The sequence below is a fragment of the Photinus pyralis genome, unplaced genomic scaffold (genome assembly GCF_008802855.1).
Source record: "Photinus pyralis isolate 1611_PpyrPB1 unplaced genomic scaffold, Ppyr1.3 Ppyr1.4_LG5, whole genome shotgun sequence".
In the NCBI taxonomy this organism is placed as follows: domain Eukaryota; kingdom Metazoa; phylum Arthropoda; class Insecta; order Coleoptera; family Lampyridae; genus Photinus; species Photinus pyralis.
The window spans coordinates 14197680-14222940 of record NW_022170596.1 but is presented as its reverse complement, the minus strand read 5'-3'; the positions used below and the strand labels follow the sequence as shown (position 1 = coordinate 14222940).

Sequence of the window (25261 nt, the reverse complement as noted above, 5' to 3'; positions counted from 1 at the left end):
ATTGTCTATAGGTACAATAATAGTAAAGTTTAATTTCGATCTCAAAGATCGTTGGAATCAAGATTTACTTGTAAGTTGATAACTTTGACGTCATTTCCTAAGAGGTGTGCAAATAATAACATGTATTACGTAAGCATAAGTTTGTAAATACAGAGATAATATTGCAATACGATCTTCACCTGCTGTTATAACTCCCACGCAGTCTACGAGATAAGTACGCGACAGTAGCGTCATCTAAAGAAATCTAATCACTTTGATTCAGTTGAGTAGGTGGTATAAAACCTCGATTAAAATTTAGTTACTTTTAATAAGCGGAGTTTGTCCCAGAGGGCAACCTACGCAGAAACTCCGTTAAAGTGGACCCTTCAAAAAGCATTGCGTTGTCTTTCTATTCAGATTTATTATTCAATGGCCTGGACTAAATATCCTTATAATACGCCTACCTACTCAAAAATATGCAACGGAAAAGCTCTCCTAAACTAAATTCGATATTAAATCAACCACGACCAAGTATCACAAATGCATATCATTTAATTTCTGATGCTAGTTACAAAAGAAAGGTATTGTTGCACAGTGCACTTGTAGGGCAATTAATCGCATTCCATGAGGAGACCTACTCGCAAGTAATTATTAATGACACTGGAATTTCAATGTCATTAAAGAACAAGAAACCTTTATTTCGTTAGAAGAAAACCTACTCAGAAAATTAAAGTGAAAAGCCATTATTTTGTCTTAATAGTCTCTAGCTAAACTATTTGCAAATTTAAAACGCACCAAACCAATTGTAAGAAATGTAAAAATGTTTACTGCACCAAGCCAAGGATATGCAGCGCAGATCCTTTGAGCTAATAAATCGATGGCATTCACTTTTATTCTACTAACTAGTATTTAGTTTGGCTAAATGGGAATATCTGCTGAAAATGAACCGCATTAGATACCTACCTCGCACACCCGCAAATCCAACTTGGACTAGGCGGCTGGGATGTTGGTTGCCTATGCTACAGTGGTAGGTATCCGAGGGACATTACTTTTACAAGAGACTGTACCTACCTATATTTCTATTGTTAACCCATCACAAGTTTTTAATTGTTACCTACATTGTAGGTAATACAAATCAATCCCAACATTTATACCACTAATTTTTGCAAATACCATCCTATTGAAATGCGGCGACTTTCTGGATTGTCGTCCAACACCACTCTTCCTTTTGTTCCGAACGTTCCGTTTCGTACTTATGAAATAAATTATAACTATAAGTACTTATGCATTTTGTAGCTAGGCATTGAATAATGATTATTCAATGACCTAGGTACATAATGTCGGTAAGTGGTATCCCGGTAAGTAGGTACCTACTACCAAAGAGTTACCAATATAACGAACGTTATATACTTTCTTTGGTACTACCTATATTAGCTCTCTATCAAAATAAATTTGGTACCGATTTGAAGGTAATTTATTGTACCTACGCCATTTTTTGTTTGAACCGTTTTCTTCTAACCTAACGTTAACCGTTTTCATGCGACATAAAAAGCACGAGTAACACATTCGTGGCGGTCAAGGGCCGACTGCACCATTTGCGGCATGCTCTTAAGCCTAATTTACATTTGGCAAAAGTTTACTTGCGGAAAGTACTGTCGGCCAGTAAACTTGCCACGTGTAAATGCACGGAAAGTGCCAGTTAAATAGAAATAGGGTAGCAAGTTTACTGACAGAAAGTACTTTTCGCCAGTAGGTAAACTTGCCAAATGTAAATTAGGCATTGACATATGTACTATGATTGTAGCACGCACATGAAAACTACAATTAGACCAAATTTCAGGCTTTCTTCCAGATGAGACCATACATTTAGTTAACGAGCAAGTTTACTAATTGCATTGCAAAGTCATAATTACCTATAACCGTGCAATTAAAATTCTATATTTGCATAACAATGTAAATTGAAAACAAATTGCCACACATATCCTTTTATCTTGGAGTGATTTGGAGTATTTCACCACTGCAAATATTGACCTAATAATATTTATCAAAAGATACGATGCCCCTTGTTACTGTGTGTGTGTGTGGATAATATTTTTAAGGAAGCTTTTGAATAAGTGTAATTCCCGCTTTTGTGCAGATGGGCGGTTCGAAGTTTCGAACTATCGATAATGCAGATTTCACATTTTCGAGCTTGACATTGACAGCTTTTCTAAATTTTTTGAATGAAAGTTTTTGTAATAGGCGTAGATAGCAATTTACGTAGTCATACAATAAAATAAATATCATGATGTGTACCTTATCACTAATGAATCAGGAGGAATGTCACACTTTAATTAGGCTATAAAATGGCAGAACCAGTCCCAGCGAATCAACCAGTTCAAGAAAGCACTTCATCAACAGTAACAATCGTCGCTGCTGCCGATGCACAGGTATTTACAAAAATTATTTCCACTTTTCACAACGTAAAATGAATGCATTACGTAGAAGTGTAGTCTTTTATCACTCTAAATTTAATCCCGCTTACCATAACGTTATAAAATCAATAACCACCACCAGCACTGGAGTGGCCGACAATGTTTCACCTCTTGAAGGTGTTAGAGTGTTAGATTTAACACGAATAGTAGCAGGACCATATTGTACAATGATATTGGGAGATCTAGGAGCCGAAGTTATAAAAATCGAACGGCTCGGCACCGGGGACGAATGTCGAAGATGGGGCCCTCCATTCATCAACGACTCCCCCGAGACGTGTTACTTTGTGGCGGTTAATCGAAATAAAAAAAGTGTGTGCGTCGATATGAAATCGAAGAATGGGCGCGAAATCATCTACGAGTTGGCGAAGAAAAGTGACGTGCTAGTAGAGAATTTTGTACCGGGCGGTTTGGATAAGTTGAGACTTGGTTATGAAGATATTCGTGGGATCGCACCTCATTTGATTTATTGTTCAATTAGCGGTTACGGAAATGTGGGCCCTTATCGTAATAAGCCCGGGTATGATGTTATTGCTGCGTCAATGGGCGGTTTGTTGCATATCACTGGACCGGAAGATGGTGCACCTGTTAAAGTCGGGATAGCAATGACTGATATTGCCACCGGTTTGTATGCGCACGGTGCCATAATGGCATCGTTAATTAAGCGTTCGCGGACAGGACTGGGTCAAAAAATTGATTGCAATTTGTTGTCGACTCAATTGTCGACATTAATCAATATTGGTTCAAATTATCTAAATGCGGAAATGGAAGGTAAACGTTGGGGTACCGCCCACGAGAGTATAGTTCCATACGAAACATTTCCCACAAAGAATGGTTATTTAACGATAGGAGCCGGGTCTGATCAGCAGTATGTCGATTTCTGTAAACGAATCGGTCAACCCAATTTAGCAACAAATCCGAAGTTTGTGACAAATAAAAAGCGCATAGAGAATCGTAAGGAATTGTTAAACTTGCTCTATCCTGTATTTCTTAGTAAAACAAATGCGGAGTGGATGCAAATTTTTGAGGGATCGTCAAGTCCATGTGGACCCGTCAATTCTCTTAGGGAGGCTTTCGATGATCCGCATGTTAAAGCAATAGGTATAGTTAAGGAACTGCAGCATGCAACTGCGGGCCATGTTAAGGTTGTGGGGCCACCCGTTGTTTATAGCACCGGTGGAAACTATGTCCGCTCCCCGCCTCCTGCTTTAGGTGAGCACACTCGAGAAGTGTTAAAAGGTGTTTTACAATTCAATGATGACTATATTGATACGTTGGTATCTGAGAAGGTGATACAGTAGGTAGATTTCGAACATTTTTATTTTAACCTTGAAAAGTAGAATTAAATAAGTATTTATAATTGTGCCTTGTACATAGATGTTATCTTTTTTAGTTTGTGCATGCAAATAAACCTGTATTTTTTCGTTGTTGTCTATCTAGAACCTATCTTGCACGTTTTACGAACATATTTTTAATTTTGTTATATTGAAACCTACTCCCATGTAAAGCTGACCCCACTACCACTACATACCTCACACCTGCAGTACTACGTACTGATCAGTATCATGGTACCTTGTATCACTGCATTCGGTAGGAAAAACTAGACCAGAAAGTGATGTTGGAGATAACTGCTTAGTGCTTATCCAAAACAAGGCCAACAATATTCTTTGCTCTTCCTCTTAACTGAGGTAAATGGATAAACAATTCTGAGAAAGCGCACTGAAAAATACCAACTAGTTAACCATAGCCAAAAGTATGTGCACCCACTTCCCACTCTTTTAATACTTTGTCAATATCTTCTTCACTGTCTGTAGTATGTTTCTTCTTACCCAAACCCATTGTGCATTTGTGGTCATTGAGCATTGTTGCTTCCTGTAGGCTGTAATCCTGTCACATCTTAAATTTGCTTATATCCAGTTTCATTCTCAATCTTTTTTTTCTTTTCAATTTCCTTTATCTTCCCTATATATGATTTGTTAGCATTTGAACTATTTCGGAATGTTGCTTTTTAAAGTGTCAACAGGTTTGGATGAATAAGAAATTGGCAGTAGGCTAACAAAAGATAAATCTTCTTCTGTAAATGGTTCATCATATGGGAGAGTTTGTTTGTTCTCTCACATTTTGGACAGTTCCTGCCCCCCTTTTAATCTCAACTTGAGGTTCTTCTACATTATCTGCCAAAACTATTTCACTGGGGGTATTCACGTTACGATAACGTACACACCATTTCTGAAAAACTTCAAATCAATTTCACAAATTTGGAGGGCTTCACTAAAACTGCAAAACTTTTATGGAATTTCAAAGAGACTTCCGAATTTCTGTGTATCTTCAGAAGGAATTCTGATAAGTCTTCACTAACACATCAATGCACTTCAGTAAGAAGTTACCGAATCTGATGCAACAAAACAATTCCAATGAGAAAAAAAACTACATGTAATGTAATCACTAATCACACTTTGTATGTGAGTTACATTGAAGGTGAGTTGGATATGTTTGTAAAAAATTTTCGTTCTATTGATTCATAAGAAGAAAAGTACAGGGTACTGATGCAGGAGACTTCCGCTTCCGTAAGTGCGGAAGTGATACATATTTTTTCCTTTACCGCCATTTTATATTGGAAGCATACCGGAATTTTTCAAATTTAGCAGTGTGCGCTCATATTGCATGATTGGGACGGTGCGTGACGTGGCCGCGGGCGGCGTTTGCCATGAGTAATTTTTCTAGTTTTTATCAAATTTATAATAATACTTACGCTTCCGCAAAAAAAGTTGTTTTCTTTTTCCGCTTCTGATTCTGTTATACCACTTCCGTTGCATCACTAGTACAGGGTGTCCTTTTTTCACTTAAGTACAGATTTTTAACTCCAGACCGGCCTTTGTTAAAAAAAGATACAAAAAAGTGTATTAAAAAAGTTTAATTATAATGATTGTCGAATAATCTGCGGTTTTCAAAATACGTCGAGGTAAAAAAGTGATTGGACCTAACATCATTTTTTTAAATAGTCTATTTTAATTTAATAAAATCGCTTATTAAATGTTCTTATCAAAAATAACACAAATTAAAAAAAAAACACGATTTAAAAATATTTTTAAATGTTAAATCTTTCTAATTTTTGAAACAACATTCAGTTTTTTTAATGTTATAATTTGCAAAACAATTTAATATGCTATCTTTTTTTATTACGAGGATTCAAATAAGTACACTAAGTGTTCCACTTAAAGCCAGATGCCCAATTCTTGACAGAACAGCTCCTTAGTTCAAGCTATCTTATAAAAGGTGCCTAATGGAGACTGCTAAAATTTTAACGAAATCAACAATCGTTTTGGCGAAAAAAAATTTTTGTTTTTTAAGTTTGACATTTTTTTTCGTTTTTTTGTAATAAAACCTAGCATAATGGCTACCTCCAACTGGCATGCAACCAATCCAATCTTCTCCTCATCGACTCCCGGACTCTTTCAAAAACACCAGGGTCGTTTCTTATTCCAAAGCTTCAAAATTCAAATTTTTCCAATCTCTTAAATCTTCCACTGGCCTAGTGTAAGCGAATGATTCAAGCCAACAAGAAACTACAAAACAGCAAACAAAATCTTCAATTAAAGCATTCGCGCAATGTTGCTAAGATAACAACTCCTATTTTTTCGCCTTGTGTCTTCACAACAAAGCACTTTTTCAAAAACCATCACAGGATAAAATATCTTTAAAATAGCCCAGTTACCTCTTGAATTTTTGCCACATGTTTAACTCTGTATACATATCAAAAATTGAACAAAATTCGTCGAGCCATTATCTCGCCCAACGTAGAGGGTGGTTTAAATTCGTAGCGCATTATTGGAATCTCCGCAAAAGGGCAAGACTGCTTTTGAAATTTTTGAAAATAACTAACAGTCGAAAATAAACGGTTCCCGTTAACACCTTCTATAGGCACTTTTTTCGGGAGAATCTGAATCTTATTTATTATGGGCGCCATATTGGATTTTTACGGAATGAGATAGAGGACAAAAAAGGAAAAATAATGAAAGGTCACACTCTACACTAAAATGAAAACGGCATGTTACATTTTAGTTTTTTGGTGATATATAAATTATTTTTAAAGATTTTTGAAAAATTTCAAATGGGTTTTTTTAGTCACAAAAAGGGACAACTTTCCCTCTATTTAACCTACACTGTATTTGTCACCGTTACGGAGATCCAATTGGTTAGCCCCGAATTTGAACCACCCTGTTCATAGGGTAATTTCATAATAATGTAATTGGACCGTACAAAATATTTATTTCTTATTTATTTATTATTTAAATTTTGTTGAAATGACACATTACTAGCGAGGAAATACCTATTGAAATACAAAGGGGCCGAGTACTTTCAAATTTCTGAACAGAAATTGGCTGCTATTACCCCAGTGGCCTTCAATCTTGCAATTTCAGCAGGCAGCTTTCCACAAAAAACAACATGAAGAATCGAGTAGGATTTTTAGGGAACATTTTTTGATGATTTTGAAACATTCAATTCATTTACCCTTTGTGACCCTCTTCCAACAATCTGTTCACGAGATAAATGCACACATATTGGAAAGAGCTACAGTTAAATATTCAGCAAAATCGTTTCAGAAATAAATTGGGTGAAGATTTACACATGGGGAGATTTTTTAATTTTTTTCTCAGGAGCCGTGTCCGTGACAGTTGGAAGCATCGGTTTTACCTAAGTCTTTGATATACTTCACATATCGTACACTGTTTACACATATTACTAATAATGTACTGAATTTACCAATAATTTATAAAACGCTCCAAAAGTGTACTATTATTAACTACGAAAATGATAAACCAAATATTCTGTGAACAAAAACGGCGTTTTCTTCATGTCAATTTTTAGCGCACTTTTTCTGTCTGCTCATCCGAGGCCGGAATTACTACTTTTTTATATATTTAGTTCGTTCTTTTTGTACTCGGTAGCTGACAGTTCTGACACCTGAGCTAAACAAAATTTTGACGATTAATGTGCGCATGCGCAGTTTCCGCAATGACGTTATAGTAATACAGCAAGGTCCTAAGGGCTCCCAAGTCTTACTTATTTTATGATGTACAAAACGTGTACATTAGACATTTGTCCTTTCCCCCTAAAGATTTCCAGTATCAGACAAAAATCCTAAGCCAAAATACATTACTAAATTAGTGAACTAATTTTGCTAAATTGTCAATCGCATATAATAGTTGATAACGTTTCGCTTCAAAAATATCGTTGCAGAAAATGTCTCATGACGAACCCTTCGAAGTAATAAAAAAAAGGTATTTTAGTTTTATAGAAAATGACCCAAACTATAAAACATTTGGAATTCTTAATAAAATGCACTAAGTAAAAAAAGCATTCACCAGAAGTACTGCAAAAATACTAATACGTTCATTAAAAATGTGCTGAACTATCTGAACTGAACAATAGATTACTGCTTTTTGTCCTTCCAAAATTTACTGAATGATCGACCCCTTGAGATTTGCACCATCGTGGCACATCCCTAAACGGGGCAGCGAAAATATTTCTGATTCTGATTTTGCCTGAATTTTCACAAAATTGAAAAAGCCCAGGGGATTTAGGCACAACCACTTAAGAACTGCCGTTTCGACACGAGACTATTTCGCCATGAGGTCACTTTGGCGCAAAGGTCAAGAAGAACGTTGTAGTAAGTCACGTTACGCATTTCAAGTAAAACTGAAAAGAAATGCATGAAAAGTTCCCAAAAAGACTTTCGTTCTAAAAATGGTGACACAAACTGGAGGTGAAAAAAACTGTTTCAAAAGTTGCGCCTGAAATGCCAAGGCTATGTCTATTTTAAGGTGTCAATATAAAATGATACATAATTTCTTTCTCCAACTTAATTAAAAAGCAGTTTTACTGGTTTAGAAAAGAACGAAATAATATTAAAACGACCAAAGCAACGGGTGTTTACAATTTTCAAGGAAATTTGTGCTCGAGGAAATTTGTGCTCAAAATCTGCTGTAACCCATTGACATTACATGAACAATAACCAGGGAACTACTTATTTTTTCAACCCAAACTGGATGTACGAGTATTTCTTTCTTAACACATTTGTAGTAAACAACGCTAATTGGTAAAAGTACATCAAAAGTGCATGAAGGAGGCTTACACACATACCCAACTTTATAACAAATTTGGAGAGCTTCAAATAAAATGTTTGCCTCTTGGTTCTAACGTTTATATCTCAAACTCTTCTCTGATGGAAGGAATGTAAAAAATAGTTAGGTTGTGTATGAGAGTGGCGCCTCTAAACAATCCACCTACAAGTATAAATGCATACACAATTTTCGCCATATCATCAAGATGACAGATAGGATTACGCTACTATCCCATATCTCTACTCATTTCCTTTTTAAGATATAAATATATGCAAATAATAATGCTTATTGCATTTTTTAGGACAGCAACATACCTACCCTCCATTTGAAATTGAAGAAACCAAAAAATGATAAGAAAGTTCAATGGACCAATGAGACTGTCGACAATGAAGACATGAACAAGAAGAAATCGAGCTGTAAGTACTATGGCAAGTTTAGTATATCATATGCATATAACCAATTTAAATTAGGTTGCTGTATATATACGAAACCCAAAACAATTGAAGATGAAAGCAGTAGTTCTGATGATTCAGAAGACGAATGTGATCATTGTAAGGGGCACATAGAGAAAAAGAAGCATAAGCGAAGTAAAGGCGATTCGTCGCACGATCACATTCCCAACTGTAGTTCCAATGAAAATCACGTCGAAGCAAATCTTAACGGACAGTCTTCTTTGTCAAATTAAATATCAATGGTGTGATAGGTTTTTTAACTTTTTTAAGTGTCTTAAATATTGTGATTTTAAGCTTCCTTTATCCATTAATGTCAATCCCAGAAATGCTCACATAGAATGTTTAAATGGAAATACTCGAAGTTAGGTAACAATAATAAATAATATTTATTCGCAATATTATACCCACACAATATAAATATAAACTTTTTGTTAATAAATAGTCCTATGTATCTATTGTTTACAATATACACAGCATCCCTACACAAACACCTCTAGTAAAGTGGACGGTAAAGTTCTATTGCTTTAAAAGTGATTATATAATCGTTGCACTTCTTGAAATTGACAGCATCCTGTTCTATTTTATTAATTTCGGAAACTTCTTTGCATTCTGTACCTTCGTTTTTCGACGCCTTCTTGGAATTGCGCTACATTCAACCCTAACTGTTTCGCCTTCGCTCTAGATCTCCATATTTTTATGGTATGGTCATCAGAAGTTGTCACCAACATTTCTGGATCTTTTGGATTGAACGCGACCGAATTCACGACGTCGGTGTGAGGAAATTTTGCCAGGCATATGCCGTAGTGTCTGTCCCATAAGTACCCGTGCTTATCTTCTGCGCCACTAAAACAATACAAAATTATTAATGATCGTTCGTAGCGATTCAAAACAACGGACGCGGCATGATGATAGACGAAATTTTGCTCTTCCATGACAATGCAAAACCTGCAGCTGAGAACCAGAGCTTTATTGGATTCTCGATACAAACTCCTAGGTCTCGTATAATAATAATAAATGGCTCCTTTGATTTTGAAGCATAAATACGATCACCCAAAATCAATTGTAGATGATCCAACAGTGTCAATGTCGTATAAAAAAATATTTGCGCACAATCAACCGCTTCAGACCTTGAATTATTTTCGCGCGTCCATTATTACGGTTGTCCGTATTCGCAATAATATTTCTCTGTCTCGCAATTCACCTTTATGGCGCAGTTATAATCTTTATGAGTTAAAAGTTCCACTACAGTTCGTATTTAACGTAATAGTTTCTAAGCTATATACTTTGTAAGTGAAGGTCATTAAAAACTTGAAAGCTAGGTGCGCACTTTTTCTGTCGCATTCAGCGATCGGAAAATCGTAATCGCGAAAAAAATAATGTAGTCGCGCACATGGCGACTAAATGGATGTTAAATACTCAAAACATTGAAAAATTTTAAGCTCATACTTGTACTGCATACAACTTTTAAAACTTAGTCTTGTAGCAAATATTCTAGAAAACCCGATAAGACATCGAAGCGCCATAAAAGATGAGTTATAAGGCGGATGTGGCGCATTCTTTCTGAGAAATATGACGCGTTCGAGAAAGGCCGGTGTTTGCTATACAGGGTGGTGACTTGGCTAGCGCATCATAGGGATTTCAATGTAAAATTCATAACATGCAATTATTGGCTCCCCAAATTATTTTAGAGCAAAAATGTATTAAGGTTTTTTGTAGAAAACAATTTTTTACGTCAATCAACCGTATTAGTTTTCAATTTTTTGCATAATAAAGACGGAAAATTGGAAAAATAAAACCCCTACCTTTTTCAATAATCTGTGATGCCATGGAATTTCATAATACAAAAACTACGCCAATATCCGTCATGCCATGGAATGTCTGCTATAAAACAAATCAAATTCTATCAAAAAGTATTATATTTAAAACAGCGAATTCAACATAAAGAAAGGCCAAATTACTAAAAACGGTTTTCTAATATAACAATTTACAATAAACGTTCGAATAAGTCACCATTAACTACAAGACAGTAACCAAGTCGATCATAAAATCCATTTCGAACTGCTACTACAGAGTGAGCAACAATGATTGAAGCGTGCGTCATCACCGCTTGTTCCTATTAATATCAAAACTACCTTCTTTGTATGGAGTTGTATACGAAAATGACGTTCTGCGCTGTCACAGTGACGTGCGTCTATTCGTATTTCGTATCTTGTATCAAATCAGCATATGCTATGAGCGGCACATTGCCAATTTAGCTGAAGCGGCACGCTTCAATCTTTGTTGCTCACTCTGTATAATTGATAACTGGATATCTTTTTGTTTTAGAAAAGTCCATGGCATCGCAGATTATTGAAAAAGATGCGGGTTTTATTTTCCCAATTTTCCGTCTTTATATGAAAAAAATTGAAAACTAATACGGCGTTTGGCGTAAAAAATTTTTTTCTACAAAAAACTTTAATACATTTTTGCTCTAAAATAATTTGGGGAGCCAATAATCGCATGTTATGAATTATACATTAAAATCCCTATGATGCGTTACGCAAGTCACCACCCTGTATAAGCAAATGGAATTGTGTGTGGAGGAAGTTACAACATTGATGCGCTCATGTTATGTTATAAATTGTGTGTGATAAATACTACTTAACTGTTCTAAATTACTCCATTTTAAGACTTATAAATTTATTATTAATTAATTGTAAATAAATAGATCACGTAATTAAATTTACGTTACACTCTTTAGTTATATTTTCCTCAAAAATAATTTGTGAAGACAACACCACTGAAACTCTGAGACACCTAAATTTTACAAAATGCTCAGGTTACTCACCTTGCCACATATTCATTGCACACATCCAAAAAAATAAAAAAGCACTCATTATTAGGAGTATACGCTTTGTGTGAGCGCAGCATAGTGCCAACTTGTTTTAATGTAACTAAGTCAATCACATGTATATCGATTTCTTGAGCTATAGGTGGCGGATCTAAAGGGTTTGTAATTGTGTAACCTTGAGGCCATGGTCTACTATTAACGTACAGGTACCTAAAAGAAAGCTGATCAAGCTTACGCCTTATGTCAATCCTGGACCATACCGATGATCTGGACTTAAACCCATTCCGATAATATGGCCGTGCACGTCAATAAGGTGATCGATTTTATCGAATTTGTCCGACACGGCGTCGAAATCTAACCAATTCGGTTCGGGCGGCGGGGAACTTGATCTTTGTTGCTCCTTTTTACGTTCTTGTAAAATGATTCTCTCTTTAAGTGTAGGACCGGGATCCATACGTTTTGGAAACATGAATGGCTTTATCCTCTTAAAACCTTACAAAATTATTATCACTCATTATTTATACAACCTGAATAAGAAACTTGTTAAATTGTAGTGTTTAACTATATTGTTAACGATGCCTGGGTTGTAATTTAATCTAAAAATATATAAAATCCCTAAATATACCTACGCTATATTTGGGCAATTTAACCAGTAAATTGAAAAACAAAGCTATATGTGCAGGTTAAGGGCTGCTCTTTCGCGTTCCTGTTAAATCTGAGAGGTAAATTCCATGAAAACAAATGTATTCTTCAGGTTTATCACATAAATTTAATTGAAACATGAAATACTGATCCTAATGGTGCTAATTCTCCCACAAATCACCAAAACGACGCTATATCAAAATGTGCTTCATTGTATACGGTAGGTACCTTCTATATCTAGACTTTGAAAATATTAAATTGATGGCGCCCTCTTTGAATTCTTAACTAAAATTAGTGTATGTGGTGTGATTTATCACAATTTAGAAAAATAATTAAAATAGACAACTCACCTATTTGATGAGGAGTATATGTTTTAAATCCAGTCGTAAAAATTAAGTACTTATCCTCTTGCACTTCATCACACTCATCGCTTGTATCAAATGACAGATCAGATGCAGTGTCATCATTACTATCATTTTCATCGTCACTACAGCCGTGACTTCCGCATCCTTGTGAGATATCATACGCCTCTAATTCTACCTTTCTATAATCTGTGTTATACAAAATTGACGTGGCATATTCAAAGCTATCCACATTTTTATTCCGAGTACACCAACGTGGATTTGTGAACACTAGAAAAGAAAATTATTTTAGTAAATGTGTGCCGCTTTGTAGTTGGGGGTATGCTTGACTACAACCACTGGTCGCTGGTTTGCATTTGGGTTTGGGCATGACTTTTTGTACCTAGTCGATTGAGTTAGTCAATTGAATTAAAAATGAACTGTTTCAAACTAATATAGACAACGATCAACAAACACAGACAGACATACAGAAAGTCTAAATGACCAACATTGAATCAGATAGCCCCTTGGAATTGGAAAATGCCAAACCGTTCGCGAGATATCATGTACACAGACGGACGGACGGACAGAAAGTCCAAAATCATGAACGAGCTGGTTTGCTCGTTAAGGCAAAAAATATGTATAAAATAGGAAAATGGAACAATATACGCAATTTGACCAAAATAAAATATCTGCTTTTTCTTAAAAAATAAAATTCAGACTATAACTCGCGTTAATGTGATGTGCCGTGGATATCTGTTTTTGACATCTCTACTATGCACGAATCGTTACCCAATGTTTGGTGGTGAAGGACAGAGGGTGTAGTTAACAACGATTCACATTCAAAGAAGCATTAATTTGCGTACGTCACTAGCTGACTAGCCAAAAGGAAAAAACCGGGTGCCCAATTCTTGATAGAACAGCCTCCTAGCTCAAACTAGATATTTAAAGAAGACATCTTTGACAGTCTTAGACCCTTTATGCCTAATGTACATTGCCAAAATTTTAACGAATTCAACATAATCGTTTGACGAAAAAAATACTTTGGTTTTTTAACTTGGATGTTTTTTTGAAATAAAATCTACCATCATTTTTGTCGGTTGTACACAGAAAAATAAAGTCTTTCAAATAATTTAATAAACATTTTTGCGCTGCTAGTTTTTTTTTATTATTATTTTTTGTATCTAAAAGAATAAAAACGTTACAAATGGTGTCATGGTCTTAATCTCATTTTCCTAATATTTGAGGTTAGGAACCATATTTTGAAAAACGGTTTTCACAGGCCTCTTTGGGTGTTATTTGGCTACTTTTTCATAAAGAAAAAGTCATATCATTCCATTTGATTTTTTTAGGTTTTTGGGTCATAGTGTCAAAACTAGACCCCTGGCGGAGAAGGATTCAACTAAATTAACTATATTTTGATTCTCATTGCCCAAGGAATGCTCTTTTCAACCATACCAAATTTGTTAAACTCGGTCAAACGGTTAAGAAGTTAAAGCAGGTTATTGCAGAAATAATTGAACGCCCCACACCATCTTTGTTTTTGAAATAACCGAGTTTTTGTTTTTACGAAAATGATAGATAAACTGGTTCTCTTTAAAAATGTGGAAAAAATTTTTTTTGTTTATCATGCGAAATTTAAAGAAAATGCAATTTTAAAATTTAAGATGGCAGGTACGCCCTCTGGTGGTCATTTTTAGAACTTACTTAGAACTTTAGAATTTTTAGAATATTTTCCAGCGATTCTTCATAACCGATTTACCCAATAATTTTTTTTACCGCTAAGTCATGCGATGATGTGGTTGTAACACTGTCAGATAAATGTAAGTAGGTACTAAAAGGATTCAATTTAATTTTTATAAGCATGACTGAAAACAGCAGCAACACTGCATGAAAAAAGGGGAGGAGTTATCCTTTCGCTATTTGAGTGATAGTTTCACATCATTAAATGAATACTGCAAAGAATAAGAATGTCATCTCTAGGCCGCTAATATTTTGCAAAAATTTCGAGTAAATTTATCCCTTTGTAGCAAATGCAAACCTAAGTGGCGCATACGTTAACATTTACATTGGCTCATTGGGCAAATGCCTAGACAAATTCCAAGCCCAAAAGTGCTAAGCTTTTCCTGTGAACATTGTCATGTATTGGATGGTTTAACAGAGGCTAAGGAAACACGTGATTACTCCTGCTTGCCCTTTTTGAACCCTAATGTGTAGGAAGAACTCACAACTGAAATCAACTCACCTTGATTTCTGCTACTGCTGCTGCCATTAATATCGTGATAACTAACCGGATTTCCATGCTCGATCACAAACTCATGGTCTTTGGGCTGGTCATCATCTTTACACGCTTCTACATTATCACTAACATTTTCTGAATTTGGAAGACAGTTAGCTACCATTATGGCTCTAATCGAACTAGCATTGCGATTATAAAATTTATACAAGTTTTGAGTTATAGGTACGTGTTCAGACCCGGTCTCTTGAGATGCTTTGTTTAACCACAGAACTGATGAACTAACTAAATGTGCCAACCAATGCAAGTCTCCGGAAAGGAGGTGCTGATCACTGTACCAAGTGCCGAATATGTCGTATGGCTTATTAACCACACGGCACTGCAGTTCAAATCCATCTAAACAGATAACTCGTATTACCCCCTAATTTGTTTACAACTCTACCTTGCAAGCTAAAAACTGCTATTTCACCCGAAGTACTATTAGGTGTTCCAAAGTGTACACCGGAAACTAACAATAAAGTATCAGACTGATTAAATTGCGAGTACTGAGTATATTTCCAACAGAACGTTCTCATGTCACGATGATATTTAATTGTAGCAGGAAATGCGGCATCCCACACCTAATTCAAAAACAGTCAATGTATTGGAGATACAATGAACAATTTACTCACCAAAACATATCCATCCTTTGAGCAGGTTGCAAAGTACTTGCCATTGTGTGAAAAGCTCACGTGTAAAACTTGATGAATGTGATCAGTCAATGTCTCCGTTTGTACTATAGGAATATGATAACATACTCGTTTAAATTCGTCGAACCATGTTTTACCTAACCAGAAACAATTTAAAAAATGTGATTCTGAAGAGCAGAACTCACCAGCGATAATAGGAACAGAACGATCTACTTTAAAATTACTGTAAAATAGATTTTTCCAAAGTAAATCATCTCTGCTGACAGCTAGCCATGACCGACATACTTCACCAACTTTAAGTAATTCTTTGTAGTTTAAGTACTGACAGATGTGGTACAGTGCAGGATGTGGTAAATAGGGCCATAAGCTTCCAGTGTCATTTTCGTTTTGGATAGTTTCCTTTTCTTCATTATAATCCATTAAATTACCTCACCTTCTATTTATTTACCTTTGGGGACACATAATACGAAATGTCAAAATCGGAAATCGTAAACGTCATCTGTTCTACATATACAGGGTGATAATTTGCTAGGGAACTAAATTTACTTTTGTGTCGGATTTGTTGCAAACTAAACGGATGTCAGTCGATTTGAGAACATTATTTCGAAACATTTCCAACTCAAACGGGTAGTATCTAGATTGTAGTAAGTGGTAGTAATTTTAAATAAATAATTTGTAAATTTACCACTTTTATTTCAAGCTTCTTCTTCGCTGTTTCTGAAGAGGTCTTGGCGCATTGGGATGGAAGGTACATGTGAGAATGCCAGTAATGAATATCCATGTTAAGGTTTGACTAATGACCAAGCAAAACACGTAAGCAGAAGAAAATTTAATTAGAGGACCCCTCCTCGTGTAGTTCACGCGCCGTCCGGCAGCTAGGCCACGAGTAAGAGAGCAACATATACAGCGAATCATCGGACTGTATTAAGTACCCCCTTCGCGGAATATAGTTAAACGACTCATACATAAAATTAGAGAACCCCCTTCTCGTATAGCCTACGACCCGTCAGGCTGCGGGCCACGAGTAAGAAAGCAAAATGCAGAACAACATTACACTGATAATAAGCTTCCTCGTGGATACCAAAATAAATACTTAATAAACAATATACTACCGTCAACCAGCACAAATTTCTCTGAAAATTGATAATAATTCATGTTAGTCGGAATCACAACGAACTTAACCGTGTACTTTACGAACGACTTTCATTGACCGACTATACGGTCCGTTCGCTTCCTTTACACTTTAAAAGTATCAATTCCTTTAGAACCATATTAAGCTATTAGACACGCTCGAAAAATAGAATTGTCTCGCCTTTATTGCTTTAGTCCGAATTCCGCAAATGACACGTCCTATAAACATTATGAGGATTTATGGGCAAAAAAAAACGTATAACACCAATACTGTTTTCTTAGAAGAACCGGTCTATATTTAGAAATCTTTTGGGATACGAATTACTACATTTTAAACTGGGTACTTCTCAATTGCATTGCACCTATTTCACGTACCCTATCACTTTGCTGTCAAAATGCGTTCGAGGTTTTAATATATTATTGTGCATAAATAATTTGGTTTCGGTGCATGGTGACTTTAATATAAGGCAGTAGATTTTTAAAATAAATGAATAACACTTCACTTTTAAAATACGAAGTGATAGTCATCTTTTACTAAAACTCGTAGTGGCATAAATCTAAAACGAGTTCATTGCACGAAAATTGCGTACAAATGATAAAAAATCTATGCATCTGTTTCAGTTTTCCCACTCCCATATAAGACAAAGCTATCGTCGTCGGACACCCTGTATAGAACACCCAACATCACGAAAATAATATTTCAGGAGTTTTCGTAATTGTTTAGTTTATTTCTAAATCAGATATGTAAAATCAAAAAATAGCATAGAAGAAGGTGCCCCTTCCGAAAACCCTTTGCCCTTAAAAGTAAAATGGGGATTTCTATCAAAGGGATTTCTTTACTTTTTTTAGTCTGAAATTGGCTGTAATCCTGGCAACGCTGTTCCAGAGAAACAAAACGTCAGCTGTTGGCTGTCAAAATTTAACTAAACCCGTACGCCGAAACCGAAACCGTGTTCGATGTTTTGTTGGCATAACCAACAATTGCATTTATATGAACCGACGATTTTTGTAACAAAAGATGACTAAATTAGACGATCTCGTAGAAAGCGTAACGCTGTATACTACAATAAGAACATTATTTCACGGATATAATCTCCCATTCATTCTAATTTATTCTGTATGGATATATACTTGGTGCGGTGTTTACGGTTTCGCAGAGTTCTATGAAGGGGGTTTCGTCGGGGTCGCCGGCATTGGATGTGTACAAATCTTATGCTGTTTGTGTTGTCACTGGTCAATTCATGTGAAATGTTTCTTTACATGTAAATGGGTATGTAAGTTGCTTGACGTTGATTAATCGTTGTTGCACTTTGTTGTTTTAGGAGAAGGATATTTCAAAAGCTACCGTTGTCAAAGTGGTTCCAACTGCAAATAATGGGTCGGCTGAATTATTACGATTGCATCATTCAAAAGTAGGTACACCTTAAAATGTTAGGTATCCATATGGGCACATGGATACCATATGCTCGTTTCGTATCCTTAACCTATATCATCAATTCATTACTATGGTGCGTGGGAAATACTTTTAGTTTCCTTTCAAATTTGGTTACATTACATGATTAATAAGAGAAGTTGCCCAAGTGAACATCATGTGATGGTTACATAAGTCTGTTATTAATCACATCCTCCAGTTCATATTCTTGTCTAAATGAGGAAAACCAGTCATCCTAATGCATTATCAAAGAGGATGCAATGTTGAATTAACTTACGTCTTCTAAGATCTGAATTTGGAATCCGTTTCTACATATGAAGTGCAATTTTAACGCTGTGGTCTTTTAAACTGTTCAGTCTCTTTTGTAAATTGTCTGTTTGCAATTACACATTTTTGTGTTAAAGGTGGGCAGATAACGTAGCAAAGATAAAGAGTGCATTTAACCACCAAGCATAGTAATGATAATTCCAAATGTTGCCTAAGAAATGTACAAGGTCCTCGATGACTTGGAATTTGCTTTTAGAGGGGCAAGATAAAGACTGTACCAAAATAAAAAAAAATTGAAACAGGGCGCTTTAGTGCAGGACACTTAATAGTAATAGCCTTGATTTTGCTGTAGGTACCTTAATAAAGACATGTTCAATCAGCTATAAACAGCTCGGCATTGTGGCACCAAATTATATAATTTTTATTATTTCAATTAATGTATCTGTATCTGTAGAAATGATGTTAGATCTATCTATAATCAATGGGCCGTATGAATAAAAGTAAGCAAATGCTTATACTTGCAAAATTCAAAGTAAATACTCGTAAGTGCTCCTTCGCACTGGGCGACTTAGCAGCGCTTCTAAGCAGAAGAACAGGACGCAGTGCAGCGCTGCTAAACCATGCTAAACAGACCAGTATGAAGGGGCAGTTACGAGTATTTACTTTGAATTTTGCAAGTATAAGCATTTGCTTACTTTTATTCATACGGCCCAATATTTCTGTAGTCCATTTCACCTTGACTTTACAGTACAGGCTCTTATGGTCAACAACGATGCCAAATGTCATCAGAATACGATTTGAAAGAAATTGGCGTATTTATTTTTACATAAAATCGGTATCACCACTCTAAAAACTCCTGTAAGGATGGCATTACCCTATGATCCCTGTACTGTAAAGTCAAGGTGGGGCAGTGTATAGACATTTTTAGCGCATTTTTTAAGAATTAAAAAAAAGGCTATTGTTTGCGTTTTGTCCGTCCGTCTGGACCCACTTCTACCGTTTTGAACTACTTCTAAGGGAATGGTCCTGGAGTCCTGACATTTTTTGCAGTAGGTGGCCTATACCTTGAAGGTGTGCCAGACGGCCATCAAATTTCGCTGTCTAAAAGGGGGGGGCCCCCCACGAATTATTATCAGAGATGCTATTTTTGAAAGAAAACGTGACTTTTACATACGACAACCAATTGGTCTCAGATTTTGCATACGCATGCCTTAGTGGTGCCAAGTTAAACTTTAGAAAATGGAGGGGGGGGCACATGTTCTGCCCTTCATATGGTATTCTAATGAAAAGTCTCATCGAAATAAATTGGTTTGTACAAAGTATAACTTTCCCGTGCGACTATTTTTCGAGATCAGTGAGCGACGGGGCCTGAAGGGGGGGGGGGGGAATTATTTTTATCTCTCATTGTTTTCTAATTAAAGGTCATAGTAATAGTCTGAGTGCCTGCCGACATAAAGTCCTATTTTTATTTTATTTTGCTCCTGTAACTTCTTGTATCGCTTCATTATGGCGAGTCTACCACATTTTTTTTAAATAAATTTTTGGTCCTCGTAGAAATGTTAATTTTCGCGCGTTGGATCGCAAAATCAGTATAAGTATTTTGTCGGACAATGTTTGTAGAGGAGTGGACTGTATTACTTGGTAATTGATCAAAAAACACGCATAAAGACAACCTTATTAAAACAAAAATTGCCTACCTTGCTGTCCGCGCAGTAAGTGGATGATGGGCGATTGTGGTGCACGTTTTTCTTGTCAAGTATTTTGGGGGGTGTCACACACGAGAGAGAAAATGTACCTTTTATCAGCGCACGCGTTTTGTTGAGTCTGGTAGATCAAGTGCCAAAAACTTCCTCTTGGCGAATGCGGGCGACTCTTCTCGGCGGGTATAACAAGGCTGTCTTGCTAAACGCGATAACATCGAGCCAGGGAAATTTTAAATTAAATATATTTTGTATAAATCTCAGTTTACACCACTTAATAACAAAAATAATTTCTGATTTGACTGAACAATGTTAAAATATCATTATAGACATAATTCTCAAGAAATGTTGCTAATATCAGCTGGATATTTATAAATTTTTTCGAGTAATTATTTTTGCACGTTTCACTCGGTAGACACCCCTAACGCTCCAACATTTTTGTCCGACAATTGTTTTTTCAGGAGTTTTACAATGTTCCCTTTGCATTAAACTTTTTAGAAACACAGTATCTATAAATTTTTTACGATACCAAATTTAGTATTTTCGAAAAGGAATGGAGGAGAAACGCCGCGAGTAGGAAAAATTTCATAGATAGAAAAAGTGGTACACTCGCCATAATGAAGCGATACAAGAAGTTTCAGGAGCGCATTAATAAATAGGACTTTATGTCGGCAGGCACCCAGACTATAAGGAACCGTTTTCTACCAACTACTCCCCTTCTTTCTGTCCTCTTATCAAAGTGGGGTCGGGGGGGGGGACTAGTTTGACATCATTGTGGTTGAGGAATAAAGATACCGTTATCGAAGCATGACTGAAATTAGTATGAGAGTCCATAAGACCCCATATTGCATCTGGAGGTGCGAACGCAGTATATGCTTCCTTTTATGAGAAGTGTCAGTTGTTAAAATTACGTTGATCGAGTGCTGAGTTTTAAAACTGTTGGACGGACGGACGGAATTTACTTGCGATTTTTATGAAAAATACGCCAAAAATGTAGCCCATACATTTCCTTCACTTTCAACTTATAAGTAACGCCGCAACGCTAATAGTGAAAGCGGGTAGAAAAAATAAGTTACTTTTTGACACGTGATTTCAATTTGATTTTATAATAGTATCTTCCGCTGAAAGGTTTAACCGTGGTTTCCAACAGAGCCAATATTTCTCTATCAATGCATTTAACCGTTTCCTCAATCACAGTTTGGATTTATTTGATTCAAAGTTAAGGAAATGGAGCAAGTTTCATGTTTAAGTTTTGGCTAATCAAAAATCAAAATGCAACAAACGCATAAAATTTATAAGTACAATGACCGTCAAAAGTGTAAAACACACTGAAAAAATTCCTTTTTGAGTGCAAACCTCGATACCATAACGATCCAAATAGCACAAAAGTATCTCTTAAACTAAAGATGTGCGAGCGACACAGCCGTAGGTACGGACGGACGGAGAACACTTTAACAACACTGGACAACAGCTGAAAAACCTCAAACATCTTTATCTGGCGAAAACAACCCGTAAAATTTAACACAACAATGACATACGCTTTTACAATTGACCCGAAAACAACCCGGGTATTTCCATTTTATTTTTCTATTTAAAGGTGAAGGAAACCCCGTCCATTTATAAATTCCATATCGTTGTTCCCTGCCGTCGCTCGCTATTCCCACCGCCATCGCCCGAACTCCAAACACCTGCATTTGTTATCTTGCACTTGGCGTTTTTAGTAAACAGAACAGATTTCGGACCATATAACTTTTACCTTACGTCGAAATTACGATTAAATGTTCCTTTATTTATGCGTTATAAAATTTATAATACTACTAAGTACAACAAATAACATCAAAATGACAATTTAACAAATTTTCGAGTTTTGTGTCTATTTAAAAGAAATACCTATAATCTATGTGTTGCTGCTGCAAGTTACCTACTCACGGCTATGTTGTTGTTGATTTCGCGGTTGAACAACTGCTCAAATTGCACGAATGTCTTAGATTCATTTAACTTGTTTGTCCTCTGGTGAAATCTAATTTTTTAATATGTTTTTGTACAAAAATGTAGTCGTTACTGTACAATTTTTTGATCACGATTGTTTCTTGTAGATTAAAGATGGCGACGGGATTCGGACCTGGTTCATATTTCAAAAAACCAAATACATTTACTCGTACGATAAAAAAATCTTCCAAGGACTTGAATTTCCGACCGACAAATTTCTTGGAGAATACGTGAACTGGAAGGGTTACCAAGAGGACGAGGACATCCAACAAGCAGAGGATTTGTATGGCAAAAATCAGCTCGATATGGTGATACCCGAGTTTCTGGAATTATTTAAGGAAAGGGCGACCGCGCCGTTTTTTGTATTTCAAGTCTTTTGCGTAGCGCTGTGGTGCTTAGATAAATATTGGTATTACTCGATATTTACCCTAGTAATGTTGATATTGTTCGAGTGCACGTTAGTTCAACAGCAATTGAGGAATATGTCGGAAATTCTTAAAATGGGCACAAAACCTTATAATATACTTGTTTACCGAAATCGTCGATGGCGTTCGATGTTAACAGATCAGTTAATTCCAGGCGATATAGTGTCAATTACGAGATCTCAGCACGATAACTTAATTCCATGTGACGTGCTTTTGTTGCGTGGTCCGTGTATTGTTGACGAAAGTATGCTAACTGGCGAGTCCGTGCCACAGATGAAGGAGCCGATAGAATCTGCTGAACAGCAGAAAATACTTGACCTCGAAGCTGACGGGAAGCTACATATTTTGTTTGGGGGTACTAAAGTGGTTCAACATACTCCACCTTCTAAAACGGTCAGCGGATTGAGAGCTCAAGATAACGGTTGCTTGGCATATGTACTGCGTACCGGGTTTAATACATCGCAAGGCAAACTTTTGAGGACTATACTTTTTGGCGTGAAAAGAGTAACGGCTAACAATCGGGAGACATTCGGATTTATTTCGTTTCTATTGATTTTCGCCGTTGCCGCCGCCGTTTATGTGTGGCAGAAAGGTTCCGAAGACCCCGACCGTAACCGATATAAATTATTCCTGGAGTGCACCCTTATTATTACATCCGTGATACCCCCAGAGTTACCAATTGAATTATCTTTGGCTGTTAACACATCTTTACTATCGCTCTCAAAACTGGGAGTTTACTGCACGGAACCGTTCAGAATCCCATTCGCTGGCAAAATCGAAATATGTTGCTTTGACAAAACTGGCACGTTGACAAGCGACAATTTGGTGGTGGAGGGTGTGGCCTTGGCTAAAAACGGTTGTCAGGTGACGCCCATATCGGACATACCGATCGAGTCAGCGCAAGTACTAGCCACCTGTCACTCTCTGGCGCATGTTGATGACGGTTTAGTGGGCGATCCCCTCGAAAAAGCGACCTTGCTCGCGGTAGACTGGAACCTAACAAAATCCGACGCGGTAATTCCCAGAAAAGGGAAGTCGCCCGCATTTAAAATTTTCCAACGCAATCACTTTTCGTCCGCCCTCAAAAGAATGTCGGTGATATGCGGTTACAGCACAGTAGGATCGACCGAAACTATTTATGTTGTCACTGTAAAGGGGGCGCCGGAAACTTTGAAGAGCATGTTTTGCGACGCTCCAAGCAACTACGACAATGTGTACTTGGAGTTATCTCGCAGAGGAGCCAGGGTTTTAGCTTTGGGTTGGCGAGAAATAGGCAAATTGAGTCCGCAAGAACTTCGGGAGTTAAATCGAGAAGCAGTAGAGACCGACTTAAAGTTTGCAGGATTCGTTATTATTTCATGCCCATTAAAATTGGACTCGAAGAATGTGATTAAGGAAGTTATTAACGCTTCTCATCGTGTAGTTATGATTACTGGTGATAATCCTTTAACCGCATGTCATGTAGCAAAAGAGCTCAAATTTTGTGTAAATCCAATTTTAGTATTAACGGAAGTGGATGATAAATGGCTGTGGGAAAGTATAAATCAAGAGGAAAGATACAAGATAGAAGATAGTGTAATTGCAAAGTACGACCTGTGCATAACCGGTGATAGTTTAAATTATTTACGTGAACATTACAATACATTCCTAAATAAAATTTTACCTCGTATAGCAGTATTCGCACGATTCGCACCGAAACAAAAAGAATTTGTTATAGTTCAACTTAAATCGTTAGGACATACTACTTTAATGTGCGGGGACGGCACTAACGACGTGGGCGCTTTAAAACACGCGGACGTCGGCGTCGCGATACTCGCAAACGCGCCCGAACGCATGCCGGAAAGGAAGGACGCCCGAGAAAGGCTTGAGAAAGAAAAAGAGAAGGAGAAGAGGTTGAGGGAACATCCCGGTCCGAGGAATCGATCGAATCATGCCCTTAGAAACGCGGAAAATAATTTAGCGAATATTCAATCCAATTTGCAAAGGATCATGAAAGAGATTGAGGAGCAGGATCAAAATCAAGTCGTCAAGTTGGGCGATGCCAGTATTGCGTCACCGTTTACCAGTAAATTATCTTCAATCTTATGCAGTAAGTATTGTTTTTTGCCTATTTGAAATTAGTAGATATACATCAACACCATCTATCCTAAATTATTATTTTGTTATGTATCTTAGGAATGCATTTCATCATTGTTCACATTTTAATTGATCACCCTTCAGCATTAAAAGTGTTCCTCAGGATTATGGAGATGAGAAATGAATGATAATTTAGTATGTATAAGGTGTGACAGCAATCGCTGTGCTCTAGTTGAATTAAGGCGGCTCTGCAGTGAATGTTGAACTATCCACAAAACAGCGAATCATTTCTTTATGATTTTGATATAATCGCATTTAAAACAAGGGCCGACATCAAATATTGGTAGAGTATTAAGCCAACAGAATGATTGTGCGTTAAACCGAATTTTTGAGTTTGCCTAATTTTGGGAAATCACTATATCAATGGATAAGCACTTTCGTCTTTAAGATAACGGCGGCCCTCTATAAAACATACA

General features: G+C 36.6%; 4 protein-coding genes across 4 annotated transcripts; 3 read left to right on the top strand and 1 right to left on the bottom strand.

Moving 5' to 3' along the window:
- The first annotated feature begins 2152 nt into the window (after positions 1 to 2152).
- LOC116170279 (E3 ubiquitin-protein ligase PPP1R11) lies at positions 2153 to 9478 on the top strand. The gene is made up of 3 exons (XM_031486557.1): positions 2153 to 2408; positions 8877 to 8991; positions 9046 to 9478. The coding sequence occupies exons 1-3, from the start codon at positions 2325 to 2327 to the stop codon at positions 9258 to 9260; spliced, it is 414 nt and encodes a 137-aa protein (XP_031342417.1). The 5' UTR covers positions 2153 to 2324; the 3' UTR covers positions 9261 to 9478.
- Positions 2415 to 3874, top strand: LOC116170278 (succinate--hydroxymethylglutarate CoA-transferase). Its single transcript, XM_031486556.1, has one exon. The coding sequence runs from the start codon at positions 2447 to 2449 to the stop codon at positions 3749 to 3751; it is 1305 nt and encodes a 434-aa protein (XP_031342416.1). The 5' UTR covers positions 2415 to 2446; the 3' UTR covers positions 3752 to 3874.
- Positions 9390 to 16255, bottom strand: LOC116170277 (F-box/WD repeat-containing protein 5). The gene is made up of 8 exons (XM_031486555.1): positions 15951 to 16255; positions 15748 to 15902; positions 15519 to 15696; positions 15086 to 15472; positions 12850 to 13131; positions 12118 to 12349; positions 11855 to 12067; positions 9390 to 9870 (listed from the first exon to the last, which is right to left on the bottom strand). Exons 1-8 carry the CDS (start codon positions 16183 to 16185, stop codon positions 9612 to 9614), a joined length of 1941 nt encoding a protein of 646 aa, XP_031342415.1. The 5' UTR covers positions 16186 to 16255; the 3' UTR covers positions 9390 to 9611.
- A 1533-nt stretch (positions 16256 to 17788) lies between these two features.
- LOC116171218 (manganese-transporting ATPase 13A1) lies at positions 17789 to 24839 on the top strand. Its single transcript, XM_031487941.1, has 3 exons — positions 17789 to 18166; positions 18219 to 18308; positions 22392 to 24839. The coding sequence occupies exons 1-3, from the start codon at positions 17915 to 17917 to the stop codon at positions 24822 to 24824; spliced, it is 2775 nt and encodes a 924-aa protein (XP_031343801.1). The 5' UTR covers positions 17789 to 17914; the 3' UTR covers positions 24825 to 24839.
- The last annotated feature ends 422 nt before the right edge of the window (positions 24840 to 25261 follow it).